This window comes from Lichenostomus cassidix, chromosome 4 (assembly GCF_008360975.1).
Source record: "Lichenostomus cassidix isolate B80296 chromosome 4, HeHo_3.0, whole genome shotgun sequence".
Taxonomy (NCBI): domain Eukaryota; kingdom Metazoa; phylum Chordata; class Aves; order Passeriformes; family Meliphagidae; genus Lichenostomus; species Lichenostomus cassidix.
In genome coordinates this window covers 67,978,811-68,000,536 of record NC_139484.1, presented here as the reverse complement: position 1 = coordinate 68,000,536, position 21,726 = coordinate 67,978,811, and the positions used below count along the sequence as shown (strand labels likewise).

The following is a 21,726-nucleotide window of genomic DNA, read 5'->3' as shown; positions in this document are numbered from 1 at the left end:
ATGACTGAATTGGCCATGAGATTTGGTGAGGTTCTGTGCTGGACTGGAGTAATGCAATGTAAGTGCATAGCCCATTTAGAAAGGGCTGTCAAAGAGAGGAAGGAAAGGGGGGTGCTTTATAAGCATTGGTTCTGAGGTCAGCAGTGTAGAAGATAAGCTGTCATAAATCCAGGTAGTGATAAGAGGGAAACAAAATTCAGAGAGGTCTGCTGTGTGCCTTAAAATCAGGGGAATCTAGTGGGAAAAGAGCATGTAGAGTCATCCACATACAAAGCAAAAGGACTTTACTGTAAAGGAGTGATTAATTTGGGGACTACCTGAGACAGGACTGGTCCAGATAGTCCTTGGTAAGTGTTGATCATGGCAGGTGGTGAGAATGCCTACAAAGACTCTTAAGCTCTAACCTTCTAATTAAGAAAACATTATTTTGCAGAGATACGGAAGGGCTTGTATCAAAGGATTTTAAAAAGGTAGAGTTCACAATAACAGTTTAAAAATCACGAGGAAGAAACCCCAAGGTTTGAACAAGGCAAATAAAAAAGATTTGGTACACCTGAAAGCTCTAGAAGTAAATCAGAAACAGAAAGATGACAGAAAGATATATGAGAAACAGACCTGTCAAGCTTGGAAGCTATGAAAATGTAATATCCAATTGATCAGTGCATCTATTGTCATTGTTAATGAAAAGACAGATATAGCACTCTTTCAGCTAGTCATAGCAATATTCAGCTAAGTATCATGAAAAGCAGGAACTAATTTGAGAAAATCCTACTAGAATACTTGTTTGGGAACATATGGAAGATAGAAAATACATAAAAAGCAAATCTTGTTTTTTAAGAGGAAAATGGAACTCAAGGAACGTGGAACCACGACCCTCTTAAATTGCCTGAAGAAATACTGTGAACTGTAAATGGCCCAAATGCATGATTAACAGAGAATGTTTCCAAGTATTACTTTAGAAGAAAGATTGCACTCTCAAAATAACAGTCAGTGGCTTACTGGGGGACAAGAGAGATGATTATTTTTTCTAGTGTGTGGCATGTTTATGAAAATCCCTGATGATTACAAACTGGGAAAGTCTGCAGTTATACTGGAAGACAGGATTAGAATCAAAAGGTTGTTCAATTGGAGCAGTGTCTGAACATAAGATGCAATCCTGCAGGGCCAACTAAAATTTCTACAGAAAATAATACCCTTCTTTACATACACAACAGGAGGAGTGGCAGGTGAGGAAGTGATGTGAAAAGCATCTTCAAATAGATGATAGTTGAGTGTAAATCAGGAATGACACACTGCAAAAGAGAGCAGCATTGAGATACATGAACAGGAATGCCTTCCTGTAAGAGAGGAGTTGCTCTACTGGAGTACCAGGCTCCTTGTATCAGGAAAGATGTCTTGAGGAGAGAACACAAAGGTTGCAACTTACCAAAACAGAGTGAAGGAACTGGGGGTGTTTTATCTTAAATAAGAGGGACTTGGAGCAGAGACAGCAGTTCTGCAGAAGCCATGTTCGTAGTTAGAGGAGATAAGCGAAAAGCTGTGTTGTTCTATAGGCTGTGATAAACACAAAGGAACTGAATGTGGTGACCTTAAATCACAGTAAGGGAAATTGAAGAATAAGAATTCTAACCAGACAATGAGCATACTGTAAGGCTCAATTATTTTTTAGGGAAGCAGTGGAAATTCTGGCTTGACGAGACTGAATGCAGGAATAGTGCATTGTAGTTGATCCCAGCTTTGTGCAAGAGTAGACACTAAATTATCCCATAGAGTCCCTTGCACATATATTTTCAGTGAAATTCAACAAGAGATTACTGCCAAATAGGTTTAAGAACATAAAGTCTAGACTCAGCTCCCTTTGTTAATTTGTGACTGGCTTCTTGAGCCGACTATATCTTCACTGGGTGGCTGATAAACTAAAATTAGGACCTGATCTTTTGGAGTGGGACTCAATTACTTCATTGCTGCTTTTACTTGTGAATTATTCGTGTGTTGTGTTCTTCCTGATTGTAAGGGATTGCAGAGCAGGTTCAAAGAAATACGTGCTTACAGATTAATATGATTTTTTCTGTCAGAAGTTGTAACACTTCTGATAATCTTCATTCAGACCATACTGAGGCTTTGGTGCTTATTCTTCATCAAGCCTCTTGTCAGCCATGACCCTTGTCAGCAAGCATTCTGAAGGAGTACAAATAGTCAGTGATGGTGTTTCCAAATTAGTATCTAATAGTTATATTAGATTCTAGCTTCTAGGAGAAGCCTCAGTTACCCTATGCCTAGCTGTAAAACCAGAAACGAAACCCATCAGTCTTCTCTCCAACCTGCAGCAAAACTGGGAGTGAAACAGCATTGCAGCTGGTTTTACCCTGCTGTCTATGAGTTCAGCTTAAGAATAAAGTAATATAAATATGAATAGTTTGAGAGGAGAGGCTTCCAATCACAGCTGGAAAATTTAATAAAGCTTTTCGTAAAACATTGGAAGTGTATGTATGTGTTAGAGATGAAGAGGAGAAGGAGACATAAATTGAAAATCCTGCTTTAAAAGGGAAAGGTTGCCAACAAAGAAAGGTAGACCTATGGTGCTATTCTGGAGTTGGTATTTTGTATTTACTGATGGGGAGTGTTTCTTTAATTTACAAAAAATTTCACAAGGTTAGACTGTACATTTCTAGGAAACACTTAAGCAACTGTAGGAAAAAAACTCTTCTGCAACTGTATAAAATGGAGATTAAAAGTGCCCTCCATCCCCTCCCAAACAAAAACTGTGCACTGAGCTGGGAGCTGTTAGTGAGCTGATCCAGCTCTCTGGGTGTCAGGGCTGTGAGGGAAGCAGAGAGGGGCTGAGGCAGCTGGTGTCAGCTCAGTCCCAGAGCCATCCCAGAGCAGTGCTGGGCTCTGCTGGTGCCTCAGCCCAGGAAGCAAGGCTGCTGCAGCTTGTTCTGCCCTGCCAGACTCAAGCTGGCTTTGCTTGTAACCTGCTGGGGTTCATCTGGCTTATGCTGTGTGCAGGTGTGACAGCAGCAGTGGGAGAGACTTTGAACTTAATAAAGCATTGTGCCTGTGGAGTTTAGATGCCTCTATCTATAATCAGCACAGAGTGAGGCTTCCATGATTGAATATATCTGTAAATGCACATATTTCTTACTGAGTCCTGCTTATACTCTTGAGTTGCTGCCTTCTTTTTTTTTTTATTTTTTTATTTTTTTAATGTTAAAAAAGACACCAGCTGATGGTTTGAGTTCCTAAGAACTCCCTTTTCTGGAATTAAGAGTTTGAATTTTTGGAGGGTGGTTCCAAAAAGACTGTTCCTGGGTCTTATGACAGGAAACCAGCATGGATAAGTTCAAATAAGTTGAATCTAGGACATGTTTCTAAATTCAGCACTATTGAGTCACTCCTTTGGTTTGAGAGGGGCTTCTCTTTATTAAGGAATAAGTGTTTGTAAATTTAAGTTCTGTGGGTATGTAGTTCTGTGGTAGCTTAAGGAGGAACAAAAGGATGCTCATTAATTTTCTATGTTTAAACATTCTCAAGTTTCAAGAGGAGGAAGCTGGCTAGAAAGTGTTAAAGCTCATTTGTTAATGTTTGTTGTGAGCAGTGGCATTACAGTTTGTTTTAGGAATCATTCTAACCAATATCCATAGGGGATGTTACAAGCTGGCATCATCTTCTGAAGGCTAATGGGGTTACCTCAGATGCAGCCATGAAACAGGGCATGGCTGTTGTGACAAGCCCTTGGTGTTTTAGCCATGCCCATCCATGTCATGAGGAAAGGCCTCTGGTAAAGTTGAACTAGCATTAAAATACAGGTAAAAGGGGAGAGTATTTTGGCAGTCTTAGTGAATAGATTACTTTTAGCGTAAAGAGAAATCACTGATCATCGTCGTAAACACTTTTTCCTCATGTTGACACATAATTCTCTAATTTTGTGTTTTCCCATTGGGTAATGCTACTGCCAGTTCATCCTTCCAAACTTTAAACATGAAATTGTGCCACTATTTGTTTGCTTTCTTTTCTGTTTTGTTTAACACTGACCTATCTGGCATGTTGGCTAACATTTCACTATGCTTCCATCTCTCGGGTAGCTCTCTCTAGAATATAAAGTGTAGGGCTGGAATTAATATTTTTTCTGGACTTGGATAACTCTGTATGGGCAAAATCTGAGCCCCAGCATGAAGTTCATTTTGGCTGTAAGAGTTCAGAGAATGGATGTTCTACTGTAGTTTGACACTCATTTCCCATTAGTATTACAAACTGAACAGTGTGACCTGTAAGACTTAGCAAATTCATTTTAATACCAGAGTTTCCTCCTTTACATGTAAGTATATTATTTATGGCATAATGAAGTGTGATTATTATCTAAACACTTTCCTATATTGAATACTAATCTGCAGAGAATGAGTGGCAGCCAGGAAAAGCAATGCTGGTGGGAAAAGGCGCTCTATTCTCCCCTTTTTCCTGCATCACAGTGTGAAGGTAAGCACCTCTGCCTGTTAGAACTAACTTGCTGTTGCACCCATGCTAGAATGAAATGCTCCTTGTTACAAACAGGAATTGCTGCAGATGAATTGGATTTACTGTCTGTATTTAAAAAACCCACACTAGTAAGCTTCCACAAAAAATTTGCTAATCTGAGAGAGAACTGGGATGCTTCAGTTGCTTTTGTAGTCAACCTCTAGCATGATTCTAAATTAGTTTTAAAAGTGGTTTTAAACTAGTCTTAACATTTATGCAAATTTACCTAATTCCAAAGCCTGCAATTAAGTAAGCAGAAAATCTCTGATTCTGAAAACACTTTATTACATTTTTTAAGGTTTCATCCTGAAAAATACTTATTTGGTAGGTAATTTTATAAGAATGTGAAAACATGATGATTACCTTTTATGGGTGTGCATAAATAACATGCCAGTTATTCAGTGAATGTGTGGAATCTCTCTGAGACTGGGAAGGAGAGGGATTTGCCACTTGGCCACTCCTTTCACACTGACAGTCTGGGAATTCTTCTGTCCTGCACAGAGAGCAAGTCCAGTCTTAGTAGGCAGGCTGCTCGTGACCAGAAGCAGGTGTGCTTCCAGCACTCCCAGGAATCTGTAGCATCTGACAACTGACTCAAGCCCAGGTTTTCAGTGGACCGGCAAGAATCCAGGCAGCTATTTTTTGCCTGCATACCAATTCACCTTTTCTGGGGAGAAGGCAAGAAGCTAAACAAGAACATTCTGTATCCTGAAATGACAGGATCTCTGGTGCTTTCTGTTGGTACAGGCTCAGGGCAAGAAGGTTTTGAATCAGAGACCTGATTCCTTAATAATCTGAAAGTAGATTAGCCAGTTATTATTTTTGGAGTACACCTTTAAATGCAATCAACTGGACTGTGTTCTTGGTTCCCAAACAGCCTTACTTTGGTGTTCAGGATAGTTTGGGTGACTTCCAAGAACATCTTCACTTTTACTTCAGTCCCAGCTATAGGAATGCACGCCGTGCAGGAGAGCAGAGCCTGCCGCGTTAGCGAGAGCCGTCAGTGTCCCCAGAGGGCTGAGCAGTGTCCCCAGAGGGCTGCGCAGTGTCCCCAGAGGGCTGAGCAGTGTCCCCAGAGGGCTGTGCAGTGTCCCCAGAGGGCTGAGCAGTGTCCCTTCAGGGCTATGCAGTGTCCCCAGAGGGCTGAGCAGTGTCCCCAGAGGGCTGAGCAGTGTCCCCAGAGGGCTGAGCAGTGTCCCCAAAGGGCTGTGCAGTGTCCCCAGAGGGCTGTGCAGTGTCCCTTCAGGGCTGTGCAGTGTCCCCAGAGGGCTGAGCAGTGTCCCTTCAGGGCTGTGCAGTGTCCCTTCAGGGCTGTGCAGTGTCCCTAGAAAGCTGTGCAGTGTCCCTTCAGGGCTATGCAGTGTCCCCAGAAAGCTGTGCAGTGTCCCCAGAGGGCTGAGCAGTGTCCCTTTGGGGCTGTGCAGTGTCCCCAGAGGGCTGTGCAGTGTCCCCAGAGGGCTGTGCAGTGTCCCCAGAGGGCTGAGCAGTGTCCCTAGAGGGCTGTGCAGTGTCCCTTCAGGGCTGGGCAGTGTCCCCAGAGGGCTGAGCAGTGTCCCCGAAGGGCTGAGCAGAGTCCCTTCAGGGCTGAGCAGTGTCCCCAGAAAGCTGTGCAGTGTCCCCAGAGGGCTGAGCAGTGTCCCTTCAGTGCTATGCAGTGTCCCCAGAAAGCTGTGCAGTGTCCCCGAAGGGCTGAGCAGTGTCCCTTCAGGGCTATGCAGTGTCCCCAGAAAGCTGTGCAGTGTCCCCAGAGGGCTGAGCAGTGTCCCCAGAAGGCTGAGCAGTGTCCCCAAAGGGCTGTGCAGTGTCCCTTCGGGGCTATGCAATGTCCCCAGAGGGCTGAGCAGTGTCCCCAGAGGGCTGAGCAGTGTCCCCAGAGGGCTGAGCAGTGTCCCTTCAGGGCTATGCAGAGTCCCCAGAGAGCTGAGCAGTGTCCCCAGAGGGCTGAGCAGTGTCCCTAGAGGGCTGAGCAGTGTCCCCAGAGGGCTGAGCAGTGTCCCTAGAGGGCTGAGCAGTGTCCCTTCAGGGCTATGCAGTGTCCCCAGAAAGCTGTGCAGTGTCCCCAGAGGGCTGAGCGGTGTCCCTGCGCAGAGCCGCGGGGCCATGCCCGGTGCCGCTGCTGCCCTCTGGCGGCTAAGGCGCGGCACTGCGGCAGCAGCTCTGCCAGGGACAGCAGTGCCAGGGTGTGCTCTGCGGGACTCGCGTTTTGAACAAGGCCGGGACTTCATCCTCAGCGCTGATGTTGCTCTTCCACAAACCTTTTTCTGTATCCAGCTCTCAGTATGGGTACGTTTTATATATGGGTGTTGATGCATGTGGTCCATATGTATCTATCTACATGACAGATGTTGATACTATGTGTAGAAGTTTACTCTGGTAAGTAGAAATCACAGCCATTCACATCAACTGGGGTTTTTGTGTTTCAGTGAGGATCAGGCTACTGTTACAGTCTATATTGTATGGGTATAGAAATAGGAATTAAATGGAATACAATGCAGTATCAGAATTGAAAAATGTACTGAACCATTTATCATAAAAAAGCAGATCTTGCTCTTTGCATGTTAGTATTTTGGGTGTTTTCATTAACTGAGTAGCTTCCTCTCTCACTATTTGGTTATCCAGGTAGGATTTGATGAAGCTTCTGTGAGGTATTATGCTGATTTCTTTCAGGGTGTCAGACCATAAAATCCCCCACAAGCACAGAGTTTACACGGCCTAGAGTGTGAATTCCAAGATTATTTCTCTGGATGCTTTAATTTATGGTAAATGTAAATAACAGTGTTCCTCCATTCTGTTTTTTCTTCCTTTGCCTCTGAAACACCCCCACAAACACAATGTAAGAGTGCTATACAAATGCCAAGGGAGAGAATGGTGTAGGAGAACTTGCAGATGTAAAGGAAGTATCCAATGATGATGAACATCTTTTAGATTTTAATATGGTAAGTTTGTCAATGGTTTTGGGGAGGAAGTTTTTTCCTTCTTTTGTAAGGGTGGGCTACTGCATCTTTACTTTCATCACAGCTCTCAGTCTAGCCTCAAATGAAATTCCTGCAAAAACCTTCAAAAGCTTCTCTTCTCTTGCTTTGTTTTTTAACCTCCTCTGCATCTTGAGTATTCTTCTGAAAATTCCTCAGGGTGTTGTACTTTGGGGAGTACAACCCTTTTTAAAAACAATGGTACTTCTAGTAGATAAGCAAAGCCAGTTTCCTTTGGGAATGCTTGGCATTTGCTTGTTGTGAGTGTTAAACATGCATCTTCTTTTCCTTCAGCTTCCAATTTCAGCAAGCGTAGAGTGAGCTGAAATGCACTATGAGGGCAGAAAGGAGCAGTAACTAAAGGCATAAAGATAATATATGCTGAATACTGTCCTCATTACAAGAAAAAAAACTGGTTTTTTTTTTCTCTAGGGAAAAAATTCCATGTACACATGTATTTACTGATATACCTTTAAACTTCATAGTGATGATAGAACTTAGTTTTACATTGTGACATGCTTGCTATAGATTTACTCATTCAGATGAAAATATATCTGAAATACATATGCTTGAAGTTCAGTCAGATCTGTGCTGTGTTTTCTTACTATTTAATACTTACTGCCAAGTTTTGGAGATAACTTTTACCGTAATTTTTTCTTACATGAACTGTGATAACAATGCATCCTGAGTTCACTTTTGATTCTCTTGCTGTTTTGTGCCAATCCTAAAATTAAGGAATAGGGAAAAATAATAAAAGCCCCACCTTTTTTTCCTGCTGTTCTGCAGTCCTTTCTACATAGTGGACTAAGTCAGGAAAGAGGAGGACTTGCCCTGTAATCATGTCATCTTTCTTGGACAACTACAAAACCATGTAACCTCCCAGCCCAGAGAAAAGCAAGCGTGTTCTTTATTGTTCCCCATCAACACTGTCAGTTTAAATCCTTAGGTTTCTTCTGTTTATGAAGCAAGATGTGCAGATGATATAAATACTGAGGCAAAACCAAATGGCTTCAGGAAGAAGATCTACTCCAGTGATAGCTCCAGCTCTGAAGACACAGCTTCAGAAGGTGGAAGTGAATGGGCTGATCCGTGTGAGGAGGAGCTTTTTTCTCGAACTCAACTGTAAAAACTGCAGAGTAGAACAGATGATTGAAAAGTAACATGAGATGGAAAACTATCCTTCTTGAGGGTCTGTAGCTCTAAAACAACAACTTGAGTTTCCTCTTCAGTTAATGGATTCAGATGTGTATTTATCTTTCTCTTCTTGCTTATTTTATAGATGAGGACACAGCTGTCCTGTTGAAGATTTTTTTCCCCAAAAATACTGTTAAATTCTTGGCTATTTGAACTAGTCTAGATTGTGTTGTCAAATCAAGAATGGATGTGCATGTGCTTGTCTTAGTAGTACCACTGCTTTTTTGCATCTCAATTGCAGTTATTTTCATTCGTAACTGTAGCCCTACCACTATTACGATCTTCTTAGCATCGCAGTGTCTACAACTACTTCTGCTATTCAGAGACTTCAGCTTTCTGCACATTAGGCTTTGTTCTTTAAGAACTGGGAGATAAATACTTAACACTGTAATCTATCAGTGCCTTTCTGAATGCAGGAGAAAAGCATGAATGACTTGTCCAGTCTTCATTCAGTAAATCTCATAACTTTGAAGTAGGAACAACAGGGTTGTGCTTTAGAGACTTACAGAAACTGTGTTTTCTATCCTATGATTTCCCCCCCTCCCGCAAACCAACACTGAGGATACCATGGTTTGTATTTTTGCTAACTGGAGAAGCCAAGGATTTTTTGTAGGTATGGAGGCAATGTGGGGTTTTTTTCCTTTTTTTCTTTTTTTTTGTCCTTTTTAGCAACTTGCCGATGTGGGGCAGAAGTTTAAAAAGTAACACCAAAAATAATAAACCACTGGGGTGATGTGTGGATTGTTGTGAATTTTGTTAACAAGTAATGAGAATGTTGTCTTGTTGCAGATGAAGGCATTCATGTAACCTGCAAAAGCATCCTGTAACTGAACTTGAGCCTGAATGACTGAAACTCTCTAAAATGCTCAGAGTGTTCAATGTTCTAAATGCAAAGGGTCAGTGCTTCACTTGAAAGAAATCCTGTGGCTGCTGCAGTTAGCTGCTGTTGTGGCTGTAATTTAGTAAATCTCGTAGTTCATTTTGTGTTTCTGAGAGAATGTGTGGGGCAAGTTATGTGTGTGGTGGGTGGGGGTAGGGAAGGTGATGACTTACAACATACATGTGTGATTGCAGTAGTGATTGTTGCTTTATGTGACTTGCTTTTCAATTTTATTTTGTTAACTTAGAAAGTCAATACATTGTCAAGTTGCATCTGTACAAGACTATCAACTCCTTGTGCTTTTAACACATTATGCAAAATGTATAAGCCAGGAGGAGCAATATTTGCAAAACTAAACATTCTAAGTTTTTACCATCTCCTAGTTTAAAAAATGACAACTAACTAGTCTACACGATCGCAGCATGTCTATAACACCAGGAAGTGCAGAAAGTCCAATACTGACTTGAAAAGCTTCACCATTATTTTTGACAGGCAATAAACCTCACAAGAAACATAGCTGTTTGAAATGTGAGCTGAACTGCCTTTGAAATATGTTCTGCGCTAGAAATGCTTTCTGAGTAACTGGGTTTTGTTGCCTTTATTCAATTGACAGTGTAAGAATTTAAATATGTGGTTGGGAAACCATGCCGGTCTTCATGTGATGCTTTTGGTGAGATCCTTACTAAGACTGGCTTGGTTGCCCTTACCCAAGGACTTTCTTTTGGTCCTCCTCTTAGACTATGTTTTAGGGTTTGTATTCATACAACAACTCTTTTGACACTTTACAGTTTCTTTTCTTAATTTATTTGCAGACTTTGAATAGATTTTTATATATTTTACTTTCTTCTGGAGCTTCCTTGAGAGGTTGTTTAGCACCTGCACTGAAAACTAGTTAACTGTAACATGAAAGTAAAAAAGAACTTTACACACAAATTCTTCAAATCACTACAGTGAAGAATGGAATAGAACTTCATTTGAGAACAGGAAATGACCAAATGGACATATTTCAAACACAAACTTCAGCTCAGTTAATTCCGGCTAGAGCTGCTTTGTTGGTAAGAAAGGGCTCAAAAGTAACAAAGGTGTTGCTCATAGTTACATTGTGGCATGTAATGATTCCAGCACCTTTGGGGAAAATAAAATCCTATATTGAGCTTGGGCAATAACAAATTGTCTTTACTTGTTTTCATAGTTTAATGGCTAAAGCTCTAAGGCTTTCAGTGAGAGTTGAAGTGTGGTTTTTAGTTTTTCTATATGGATAGAAACACACACCAACAACAGTAACAACAACAACAAGAGCATTAAAGGTTGGCATACGCTGAACCGCACTGTGGGATGAAGCGCATTGCATATCCATAGCACTGAAGTATCAGTTTTCCATTCCTGGGCTGAAATTTGTTTCTACTTTTTGCTTCAAGTGGTTGTATTGTTCTGATTTCACGTACACCAGAGTAACTGATTTTGTTTTCTTGTGGAGTTACTTAACACCGAATAAAAATATAAAAGGACAATTGGATGGTGTGTGTGTGTCTTCATTTTCTTTGGCTGACGTGTGTAACTTAAATACAACATGCATAAGCATTAAACATTCTGGAGAAATAGCATAACATACCTAGTTTGGGAGTCCTTTTCATTGCTGTAATGTTTTAAACTATTTTAGGGTGTAGGAAAATTAAATACATTTCATATGTTCTTAAAAAAAAAAGGCAAAATGAATTTTATCACCACTTTATTTATGTAGAAATTAATTTATAATGACAAATTCCTGTTTAGAAAACATGAGACTTTTTCAAGAAAGAAATTAAACCCAAGCAAATTCAGACCCTCTCTCATGTAACATTTACAGAACTTGCATATAATACAATATTATGGGATCTAACCCAGTAGAATTTGATTTTTGCTTTCAGCTTGTGTTCAGCCATCAAGTAATCACTGTCTCACTTCAACTTATAGAAAAACAGCATCTGTGACAACAAAGTACACTCTCCTAATTCCGTGGCTGAACCTCCTTTCACAGAAAGGAAAAAAGTCCCAACAGTTCACATTCCACTTGGTGGAGCCTTGTGCACTGGTGCTGTGAGTCTGCAGCCAAAGTTACCTGGGATTCTGTGTAGAATGATTCCAACTCTGCTGAATTAGAAGTGCAGTGAAAACAACACAGAAACACACACTTGGAAATAAAGGAAGAGTCCTTCTGGTCCTTGGGTGAATACTTTTGTTCAGACTTCATAGCTGAAACTTTAAAGGTATATGTTGTTTTCAATTATTTTTTAAAATACAGCAGGAATAGTATATTTTCATTGTGTTTATAGAAGATGCTTGATAAAAGAACTACCTTTCATCAGACAGGCTTTTCAATTGCTGTATCTGAATAAATATTAAATACACATATCCTAAAGAATTAGTTTCCAATGTAAGCAATGCTTCTGTCATGCAAAAAACAACTGTATAGTCCCTAGGCAGCAAGTGCAATTATCAGTGGTAGGACAGGCTGTAAATGCATGTCCCACTGTGACTTCATGGGAGTGCCCAATGTGAAAATACATAGGAAAGTAGTGAACCTTCTGGAAAGCCAGGATTCCTTCACAGTAACTCATTATTTCCCTGCCAGGACCAGCATAGTTTAGTATTATCCCCAATGAATTAGTCATTACCTTTCACGTACAGCATCTCACATAATTTCTTTTATGACCTGTGAAACAAGTAGCAACAAGACTCCAGAGGTTTGGGACAAAGGAGACTTTACTGATACATTTTAGCTTCCTCCTGTAAGACTTCTGTTTCATTGTTCCTCTCAAAATGTAGTATTACATTCAAATGCTTATAAATTTTAAGATCTACCTCTGCTCGAATAGGATGATAATGGGATGAACAGGAAAAAACAGATGGCAGAGCTGGCAGTGGGCCAACAATCTGCTGCGAAAAAGCCACTGAGTGACAGAACGCTGGTGTCCCTGCCCTACTTCATCCGTGTGTAACTTCAGCTATAAACAGCCAGCACAGAGGCTGAGAGGTGCCATGGACGCTGCCTTCTGCCTGACAGCCTTCTTGCCCTGCAGGACAAGAAAGCAGGATTACTGTATCTGCAGCTAATCCAAGAATGAGGGGTTACAAAAGCAGTACTAAGTCTCTGTGTCCCTCCATAATGATGCAGAGTCCCTTCTATTAAGGGTAACAGCCATTTCATAGTGCTGCAACTGCTTGTCCCATAAAGATTTCAGGAGCTGTTAATGAAGGACTAACAGCCCATTATTTCTGCACAGGCCTTATTTTACTCACTATAGAGACAGAAGCAGCAGCTCCCCTTGTTTCATAACACTGGGAACTCTCAAATTCTTGAATTTCTTCTCAAACCATTCTAAGCAATCATACCTATTAAAAATAGTGTTAAAATGATAGATGAGTACATTTGCTGATTTGTTTCAGTGCTTTTCTTGTTCATAGCCACAGAAATGCTCAAGCAAAGAGCAGTACTGAAAGCCAATACACAAGCACCGCCTAAAAAAAAGGGATGCCACTTCCACCACTGGAGATATTTAGGAACATATTAGACAAATGTGTCAGAAATTATGTAATGACCTATATAAACTTGTGTAGTTTTTTCCTTTATTGATCCCCAACTTATATTTGAAATAAGGTACAACTTGTGTGTTGTTTAGGCCCATTGTCTGAAGAGTAATTTGCCTCATTAATCTCTACCTGCTATGATGGACCAGCCTGATCCCTTCCAGATATGGGACAGAAACTGGTGTTGAATCTTTCATTTTTGCAGTTACTTCATTTGTGCAGTAATGAATATTAAGAACATCCCTTATGTTTCCGATTCCCTTTTAGTAGGATTTTGCCTTTTTCCTTTTTTTCTTACATTTCATAACTTCTAATTTTTGCACTGATGTCTGGCTTCCACATGTTCTCACTTTGCAATGGAATCCTAGCCCTCAGTCATTTGACTCTTGAATCCTCATGTTTGACAACAAAATCTTCAAGAAGTCTCAGTTGTCATTCATGGGTTTTAAATATTTTTTCACCATTTCCCCCGTAATTGTATTCAATACAAAAATATTAAATTCTTTGATGCACTGCAGATCCATGGAGACATAATAATGGGATCTGTTACCTGCCCAAACTGAATGTTACTTGTTTTCATTCATCCATACTAGGTCTAGACAACAATTGATTTTTAGTCCCTTTTTTCCTTCCAAGTGAGTTCCAATAGAAAGTTGCCTTGTTGACAACTGCTACATAATAGATCTGTTTGCTTTTGGAAATGTAATTTAAATTGTGCTTGCTTAAGAGAATAAATTCGTTATAGAACTCCAACTTTTCATTATGCAGCTGTGCATGATAACAACCATGTTTCCTTCGCTGGCATGATCTAATGATGAGTGAAGATCTGTAGCAGAGGTACCATAGAGGCCTTTGTTAGCAATTATGTGTGGACACTAGAATTCTGCAATTCTGAGATATTATACAAGGGCTAATATTTTTAGTTGATACAGTTTTACTCCTTCACACCTTATTACTCATTTTGTCTTTCCTAAACAGCTTGTAGACAGTGATAGAAGCAATCCTGTCACGCATCATGTTGCAGTAGTATCAGTTCAAACATGCTGGAAAGTCACACTCTTCCCCTGCCTGCTCTTCATTTTTTTGCTGTCTCATGGAAGGGAACACATCTCAGTCTATTCTTACCCCATGGTAACAGAAAGGTTAACAGTGATGAGGCTTCCTCATCCTTTATCAGGTCTAAGTTCCTATAGGAAGAGACAGCTTTTTGGAATAATCAAATGGCACATTCTCCAGCTGTTCCTAATTCACCCCAAACCTATTAAAATGGCTTGGTGTATATATATTCCATTGCTGTTAGGAATGCCCATGCAGATGGTGGCCATGCTGGAAATGGACTGCTATCAAATACAGACAGGCAAAAATACTTTTGTGTGAACAACATTAAATTCTGATGAATCTGAAATAGAAGAGCATAATACTAATTTCTCCATAGCATCACCATTTGCTTCCAAGGTGTTGGCATTTGTCACAGAATTATTACCCTTTTCATTGCTATAAATCAGTAGAAACCTGAATTTATTCATTATTCCATTTCCTTGTGCCATTTAGCATGCATTGGTTACTTCCCTGTGCCTACAAGCATTTCTGTAAGATAAGGAGGAAAAGGAGCAATGTCTCATGTGTGTGCTAATATCTGCTTTCAAAACAGAACTTCTCTGCCTTGTGGCATGATGGATAACTCAGAGTATCTAGCCACACTTGGTGCCCTTGCACTCTGGATTGGGTGAGCTAAAACTGCCTTAAATGACAGTGATGGCAAGTGGACCTGTTGGTCAGGTCACATTCAGTGTTGTACCTTCACAATATGCAAATCTTTGGTTAACTAGAGGAAAAAAAAGTATTAAAATGTCCTCTGGCTTTTGACAGAAAATTACTGACTTCCAAGAGCTGCACAGCAGATTCAAATGAAGCTCAGTTTGGCTGGCACTGAAAGTTGCTTGCATCATACTTGGCTTGTGATGAATGAAAATTCAATCTAGATGTTCTCATCTAGCTCTTTAAAAAGTAAATTTGAAGTCGTATCAATTACAAAATTGCTGAAGCTTCAAAACAGAACCGAAAGCCTAAGCAAAGAATGCTTTCTCACATCTACAGGCATAAGAAGTATGACAGAAACTTGCATTTCCGTTCCTTGGCTCTAATGAAACAGAGGGAGGACTGGTATTTTGTGTACTTTTATCATGTGTGGTATATTTTGGAAAAATCACTGAGAGAGAACAGAGCACAAACTCTTCACACTTTCTTGCAGAAGAAGAAGAACCATAAAAGTGGCATATTGAACTCTGCTGGCATGAATATGAGTCTGTATGACAGAGGTTTTGAACCACATGTTTTTAAAAAATTAAATTCTCTAGCACCAGTCTATTATTAGACATACAGAAATTTTTTGCCCACTAGGGGAACATCAGTTGCCAGTTTGAGGCTGTTCCATGTAGTGTTTCATTTCTACACAACAGCTGCTGGCAGGACACTCTTGAACAAAACATGATTTTATCCCAAGAATTTTTACAAAGTTAACTGCTCTACAGGTTTACTTGACCCTGAATCAGTGACAGAAGACTGATAATAACCATGCTGATTAAGTGGCACAACTAACTTCTTATCACACTTCTGAGGATTTATTTACAACCCATGTGTTTAAACAGGAAGCCTTGATTTCTGTGTGGACTTTAAATTTTGCACAGCTGCTGCAAAAGAAACGTGCTAAAGGTCCCCTTTGCACTGAGTTATGCTTTTATACTTCCTGTACCTGGCAGTACCTGTTCTGTTTCCTTCTAGTAATTAGCACATGCCACACTTCCATCAGAGCTAGTGGTTTGACACTGCATTTAGTCCCAATGTGAGCCCTTCAGCTTTTCCCCATACAGAGGAGTAATAACAAACATTTGCAGACAGAATCTACCTTACTGGGATGGAGAGGGTGTGAACTGAACTGCTGTTAATCCCCAGTGCAAAACACCTTTTGATAATAGCTCAGGACAACCAGAAATGCTACTTCCCCTTTCCTGTGAGTTACACAGCCATTCATGTGCAATAGAGGGTTGGGGTTTTTTTGGTTTTTTTTTTTTAATATTGAGTAGGCTGTCATTTCCTGTGACTTTCCGTATTCTCTGCTACTGCTGAAAGATTTTCTACAGCAGATTTTTCTAAACGTTTCTTCAGCCCCAATTATATTATGAAGCTGGGAGAATAATTATTTCCTGTGTGGGCACACTGTGGCCTTACAGAATTCCTGACTGTGTGTTTCCATTCTGTTATTTACCCTGGGAACCAAACAACTGACCCAGGTACAATAACACACCAGGATGACAATACACTCTTCTGCTTGCTCCAACAGAAAAACTGATTCTCACTCTCAAAAACAGAAGGAAAAATATTCATACTGAAAAAGGAATTAGTGACAGTATACACTCCAAAAATCTTTTGCACATAAACAAGTTTATAGCACCTCAAAATTTGTTTGCTTTTATTTACCTTTAGTATGGAAGCTATCTTACAGAGATAGGTTTTCAAAAGAAGATATGGAGAAATTAGTGCTAATCTTAAATAATTTTATATTGATACCCATCATAGAAATGCAGCAGACTAAGGACTGATCCAGTCACAGAAACAAACTATCTGCAGAGGTATAATTTTTGACTGATGGTAGATTTTCAGAGCAGTTTTGTAATGACCTAATTTTTATAGTATAGAATTGGTGTCAACAGGGTCATGCTATCAAGTACTTCTGTACAGGTTTACCTTAGCCTCTCACAACTCATTCATGTGTAACTTGCCCATATCAAAGGTTTGCACTGCTTGATATTGAACTAGTTACACCAACACGAGTTCAGATATTTCTGCATTCGCTACGCTCACACTTCAGCTTAGTGCAGACATGAGGGGTGTGAGGTGATGAGAGCACTTACATCCTCGGTTCAGATGGGGGACAGCTTTAGCTTAACATCGTTCTAGACACACCATCACCGAGTCTAGGTGCGAAACATACGACCTTTGTCGAAATAAAAGCAGTGCCGAGTGTCACGGACGGTAAGGAAACACGACAGCTCTGCTCCTGTCAGGTGCTGATGCTCGTAACTCTGTGGGGAAGAGCAGGGTGTGCACAGCTCCACCGTGTGAACTTTGGGTGCACTCCTAGACGGAAGGGGAAGAGAATGGAAAGATAAACGTAAAAAAGTCGCAATTACCACCTCAGAGCCTCCACTCAGGGCATTACAGAGCGTAATGCAGAAGTCCCACGGAGCTAAGGACACACCTGCACTTGATGCCTCCAAGCCTTCCGCAGCCCACACTGCTAAACCCACTGAATTTTGTTTCCGTCCTACACGCAGGTGGCAACACGAGTGCAGCCCGCCCGCCTGCCTACTCCCCGCGGGGATGGCCAGGGCTGCGCGCCGGCCCTCAGTAACACGGGACGGGACGGGCTGGGCTGCAGCGCCCGGCAGCCACAGAGCGGCTCAGCCGAGCGCGGGGCTCCTCGGAACGAGCGCCCCAAGCCACAGCCCCGCTTCCCTCCGTTCCAGGGGCTCCTCAGCATCAGCGCCCCCAGTCACAGCCCCGCTTCCCTCCGTTCCAGGGGCTCCTCGGAACGAGCGCCCCAAACCACAGCCCCGCTTCCCTCCGTTCCAGGGGCTCCTCAGCATCAGCGCCCCCAGCCACAGCCCCGCTTCCCTCCGTTCCATGGGCTCCTCGGAACGAGCGCCCCAAGCCACAGCCCCGCTTCCCTGCGTTCCAGGGGCTCCTCAGCATCAGCGCCCCCAGCTACAGCCCCGCTTCCCTCCGTTCCAGGGGCTCCTCAGCATCAGCGCCCCCAGCTACAGCCCCGCTTCCCTCCGTTCCAGGGGCTCCTCAGCATCAGCGCCCACAGCCCCAGCCCCGCTTCCCTCCCCAGCCTCAGCGCCCCCAGCCCCTCTCCCGGGTCGCCCCGCGGCGAGGCCAGCCCAGCCCCATCCCGCGCCCGGCGTCGGGCGCTGAGGCAATCCAAGATGGCGCCCGGCGGCCGCCCCTCGCCCCCCTCCGCGCAGGCGTTCCCTTCCCTAGGCTGGCGGGCGGTGCTTCCCCCGCCGCGCCGCGCCGCGCCGGGCAGGGCAGGGGGAGCGGCGGCGCGGCGGGAGGAGCCCGAGCCGCGGGGGCTGGAGCATCGCCGGAGGAGCCCGGCACCTGTCCCGCAGCCAGGTGTGCGCCGCCGGCGCCATGGGAGGCCCCGCGCTGCGCCGAGGGGGCGCCCGGCGAGGGGTGGCCGCTCCGCCTCAGCCGCGCTGAGCCCGGCGCTGCTCCGCGGGGACCGGAGAGCAGCGACATGGAGCACCCGCCGCAGCCGCCGGCCGCCTCCTAGTCCCGCAGCGGCGGCCGTGGGGCGGGTCGGGCATGGCCCAGCGTGACGAGAGCGACGGAGGGCAGCGCTACCCCGGTGAGGTGTCCGGGCTCCTCGGGGCTCTTCCTGCCGGGGCGGGTGCTGCGGGGCCGGGGTGCTGCGGTACCTGTTGGTGCGAGGGGCAGAGCCCGGCGAGCGGGGCAGCGAGAGCAGCCTCATGCTCCAAGGGGCTCCCGGGCCGGGCTGGCTGCGGCTGCTGGCTTGCCCGGCCGTGGTCCCTTAAAAAGTTGAGAGGAGCAGGTGGGCTGAGCCTGCGGAGCGTTCACCGAGTGGGGTAAAGACCGCAGAGAAGAGTGAGCGCTGCTTCCTCAACGCTTTTTTTTTTTTTTTTTTTTGGGTGTGTATTTGGTTGATTTTTTTGGTGGTTTTTTTTTTTGTTGTTTTGGGGGTTTTTTTTGGTTTTTTTTCCTTTTCTTTTCTTCTTCTTTTCGTTTCAGTTTCTTTGGGCTGTTTTGTAAGCGAAGGCCGGCAGCTCGGAGCCCTTCGCAGAGCGAGTCGGGCTCAGCCCGTGTGAGGAAAAAACTTTCATCTCGCTGCCTCTCTTTTAGCCGAAATCTCCCAGGCAATTCCCAAAGACCAAACAAAACTACATCTCACAGTAGCTGAGCTTCTCCTGGCGCTGCTGCTAATTTAATGTGGTTTACAGAGTTTTCAGCAATAATGGTGTGGGGAGGGAAAAAGCCCTGTAAAGCCTTTCTGGAGCAGAGGCTTTAGCAGAGCACTGTAACTTGTTTGTATTGCCTGCCTGACGGAGCAAAACCAGGCGAAAAGTGGTGAATAGCTTACTTATGATTGCTCTCCGAGCACTCCGCTCAGAAGCCAGATTTGTAAAGCTCAAGCTTCTAAAAGGTCACCAGCTGAGAGTTAGATAACAGTCAACTTAATTAAAAAAAAAAAATCCCCGCTTGTTTCTTTTTTTTTGCTGTTAACGTTTTGGCTGTCCTTACATAGGTAGTCTTAATCGCTGCATCTCATGCTTTGTTTAAAGACAGACTTTTTGTAGCTTCAGGAGTTCTTCACTGTTGGCAATGCTGCAGCTGTTAGAACATGCACATAATCAAACTGAACCAAGAAATCTTTAATTAACGAAACTGAGTTTGATGCTCTTGTGCACCAAGGTCACCCGAAGGTGCGCTTTATAGCAGCAATGTGTTTCTCGGTACATGCAACAAAAATATTGTTAAATATTTTTATATAAACCCTTAATTTAAAAAAAACCCTATCTTTAAGTAGGGAAAAAATAACTTTGTAATTGAAGAAATTCCTTGTTCTTGAAAACTTAAGAAAAAATGCTTGCAGAGGTAGGTGTTGGAGCGATAAGGTGTGTGATATAAATTGTGATGATAGCTCTGAGAACTGAGCAGTATATGTAATCATTCCCCCACTCATTCCTGTGAGGCAAGAATATATAAATCCTGTTTTGCAAATGGTTGACTTACTCTTTTTCCTTGCATAAATTGCATCATAACTCACAGCAAGCTTGGAAGAATGGGCCTTGAGTTGGCATCTTTCTAGTTTTGTTTTACTCTAATGATTTGGCATTGCTGTTATCTTTCTTTAACTTTTATATCAAAATGGATTAAAAAGGCATTTTATTGTAGAGCTTAGAAATTATAATCAAATATGACTTGTTCCCTCTGTGTGGTTGAGTGATATGCAAAGCCAAAATCTGTTTTAAAGCCTCTGGTTATTGTCAGAACATGCCTTCTTACATGCTGTGATCAGAATTTGGGGAATGTGAGGCCGTATGGACAGCCCTACTGAGAAGGATCAAAACTCCACCTTGTCAGAGAAAAATTTACCCAGGAGAGGGCTTGAAAGCAGAACTAATGCATGTTGATGTTTTCATGAAGTTCTGACACTTGTGGTTTAGAGACTTCCTGAGTTTTTTTTTGTTTAGGAGTTACTGGTGATTTTTTATTTTCAAGCTTACATGTAAATATCTGGCATCTATGGTGTTCTGTGACAAGGAGTCGTGCAGTTTAGCTGCCCTTTGTGTGAATAGTTGTGTCCTGAAGTTAATTTTGAACCTGGCTACAAAACTGTCTTTTTCAGGTGCTCCTTAGCACTTAAGTGTTAATGACTAAATAATTAGCTACCTGCTCTCTCATTGCCACTTGTGACCTTGGCTGTATTTTCCTAACTCCCTTTCCTTTGTTATCTCTCGTGGGATGTGCACTCTTATGAGATCATGCTCTCTAAAAGACATAGGATGTTAAGACTTTACAAATATCTATTTTATTTAGGTCATAATGTATTTAAATAAACAATGGGGATTATGAGTGTTGTGCAGACAAAATTGCTTACTATTTCTCAATAGTTTATTATACTCAGGTGATAATGTTTCCACATTGTTATGTTAATAAATGATTTATGGAAAGAAGTTAGCATTGGCACATGACAGAGTATTTGACATCAGTTGTCAGGTTTTGCACTTACCAGTGAGGCAGCTAAAACAGAATATAAATATCACTTCACTCCATCCTTGAAAACAATCCTACAACAACCTAGTGCAGAATGCATCAAGGAGTTCTCGTGTGTGTTCTTGACAACTGATTGCATCTCAAGTTTTCATTTAAAGCCCTTGATGGGTACACTTCAAAGCCTCCCACAGTTTCGCTGAACTGTGTAAAACCTTTGTAGCTTGCTGTTGCATAATTTGCTCCAGCAAGCTGTAGTGTTGTATACTTCTGCATTTGCTCGTTGCCCGTTTAAATGATCTCTTCCTGTTAAATTTATTGCTTGAAAAAAACACCAAGCCAAGTTAAAATAGCTTCAGTACCTGGTGTGGAATTTTATTTTCACTTTTTTTTTTTTTGAACTCTTTTGTTTACAGTATTTGTGCTCTTGAGCTGCTGAAGTTACTGCCTCTGCCAAGGTCACTTGAATGCTTACCATTTGTAAGCTTGGTTAAGAAGAGAACTGCAATTAAACTAAGGACTGGCTGCTACTTGGGAAAATCATTGAGCAGAAGAGAAGGCAGTCATGGGAGGAATTCATTATGGGAACATGCTTGTACTGTTTACCCAAACATCATCAAAGCTGTTCCTGACAGATTACATTTGTGTGTTTTTGTTTTCTGCACTGCACTTTCTCAATGCACTTACATGTATGAACTCTTATAGGTCAAACACCTTGGTTATACTGTTCTGAAGTATGTATGTATGCTTTAGAGTAACACTGGGGCTGGGTGGGCTGTGGATTTGAAGAGCAGTGTAACG

At 42.4% G+C, this 21,726-nt stretch overlaps 2 protein-coding genes across 6 annotated transcripts in view; both read left to right on the top strand.

Annotated features, from left to right (window-relative positions):
* KIAA0232 (KIAA0232 ortholog) overlaps window positions 1–11,072 on the top strand; it is a 65,449-nt gene extending 54,377 nt beyond the window's left edge. For all 4 annotated transcript variants that reach the window (XM_085059755.1, XM_085059756.1, XM_085059757.1 and 1 more), the window contains 3 exons: window positions 4,395–4,476; window positions 7,354–7,451; window positions 8,434–11,072. In XM_085059755.1, the coding sequence (XP_084915881.1) occupies window positions 4,395–4,476; window positions 7,354–7,451; window positions 8,434–8,613 (360 nt within the window). In that variant the 3' untranslated portion in view covers window positions 8,614–11,072. The remainder of the gene's footprint in view (window positions 1–4,394; window positions 4,477–7,353; window positions 7,452–8,433) is intronic.
* Window positions 11,073–18,215: 7,143 nt separating this feature from the next.
* Window positions 18,216–21,726, top strand: part of TBC1D14 (TBC1 domain family member 14) — a 63,032-nt gene continuing 59,521 nt past the window's right edge. The window contains exon 1 of one of the 2 annotated variants that reach the window (XM_085059753.1): window positions 18,216–18,541. In XM_085059753.1, coding sequence (XP_084915879.1) covers window positions 18,499–18,541 — 43 coding nt within the window. In that variant the 5' untranslated portion in view covers window positions 18,216–18,498. The remainder of the gene's footprint in view (window positions 18,542–21,726) is intronic. The other variant, XM_085059754.1, reaches the window with a different exon arrangement.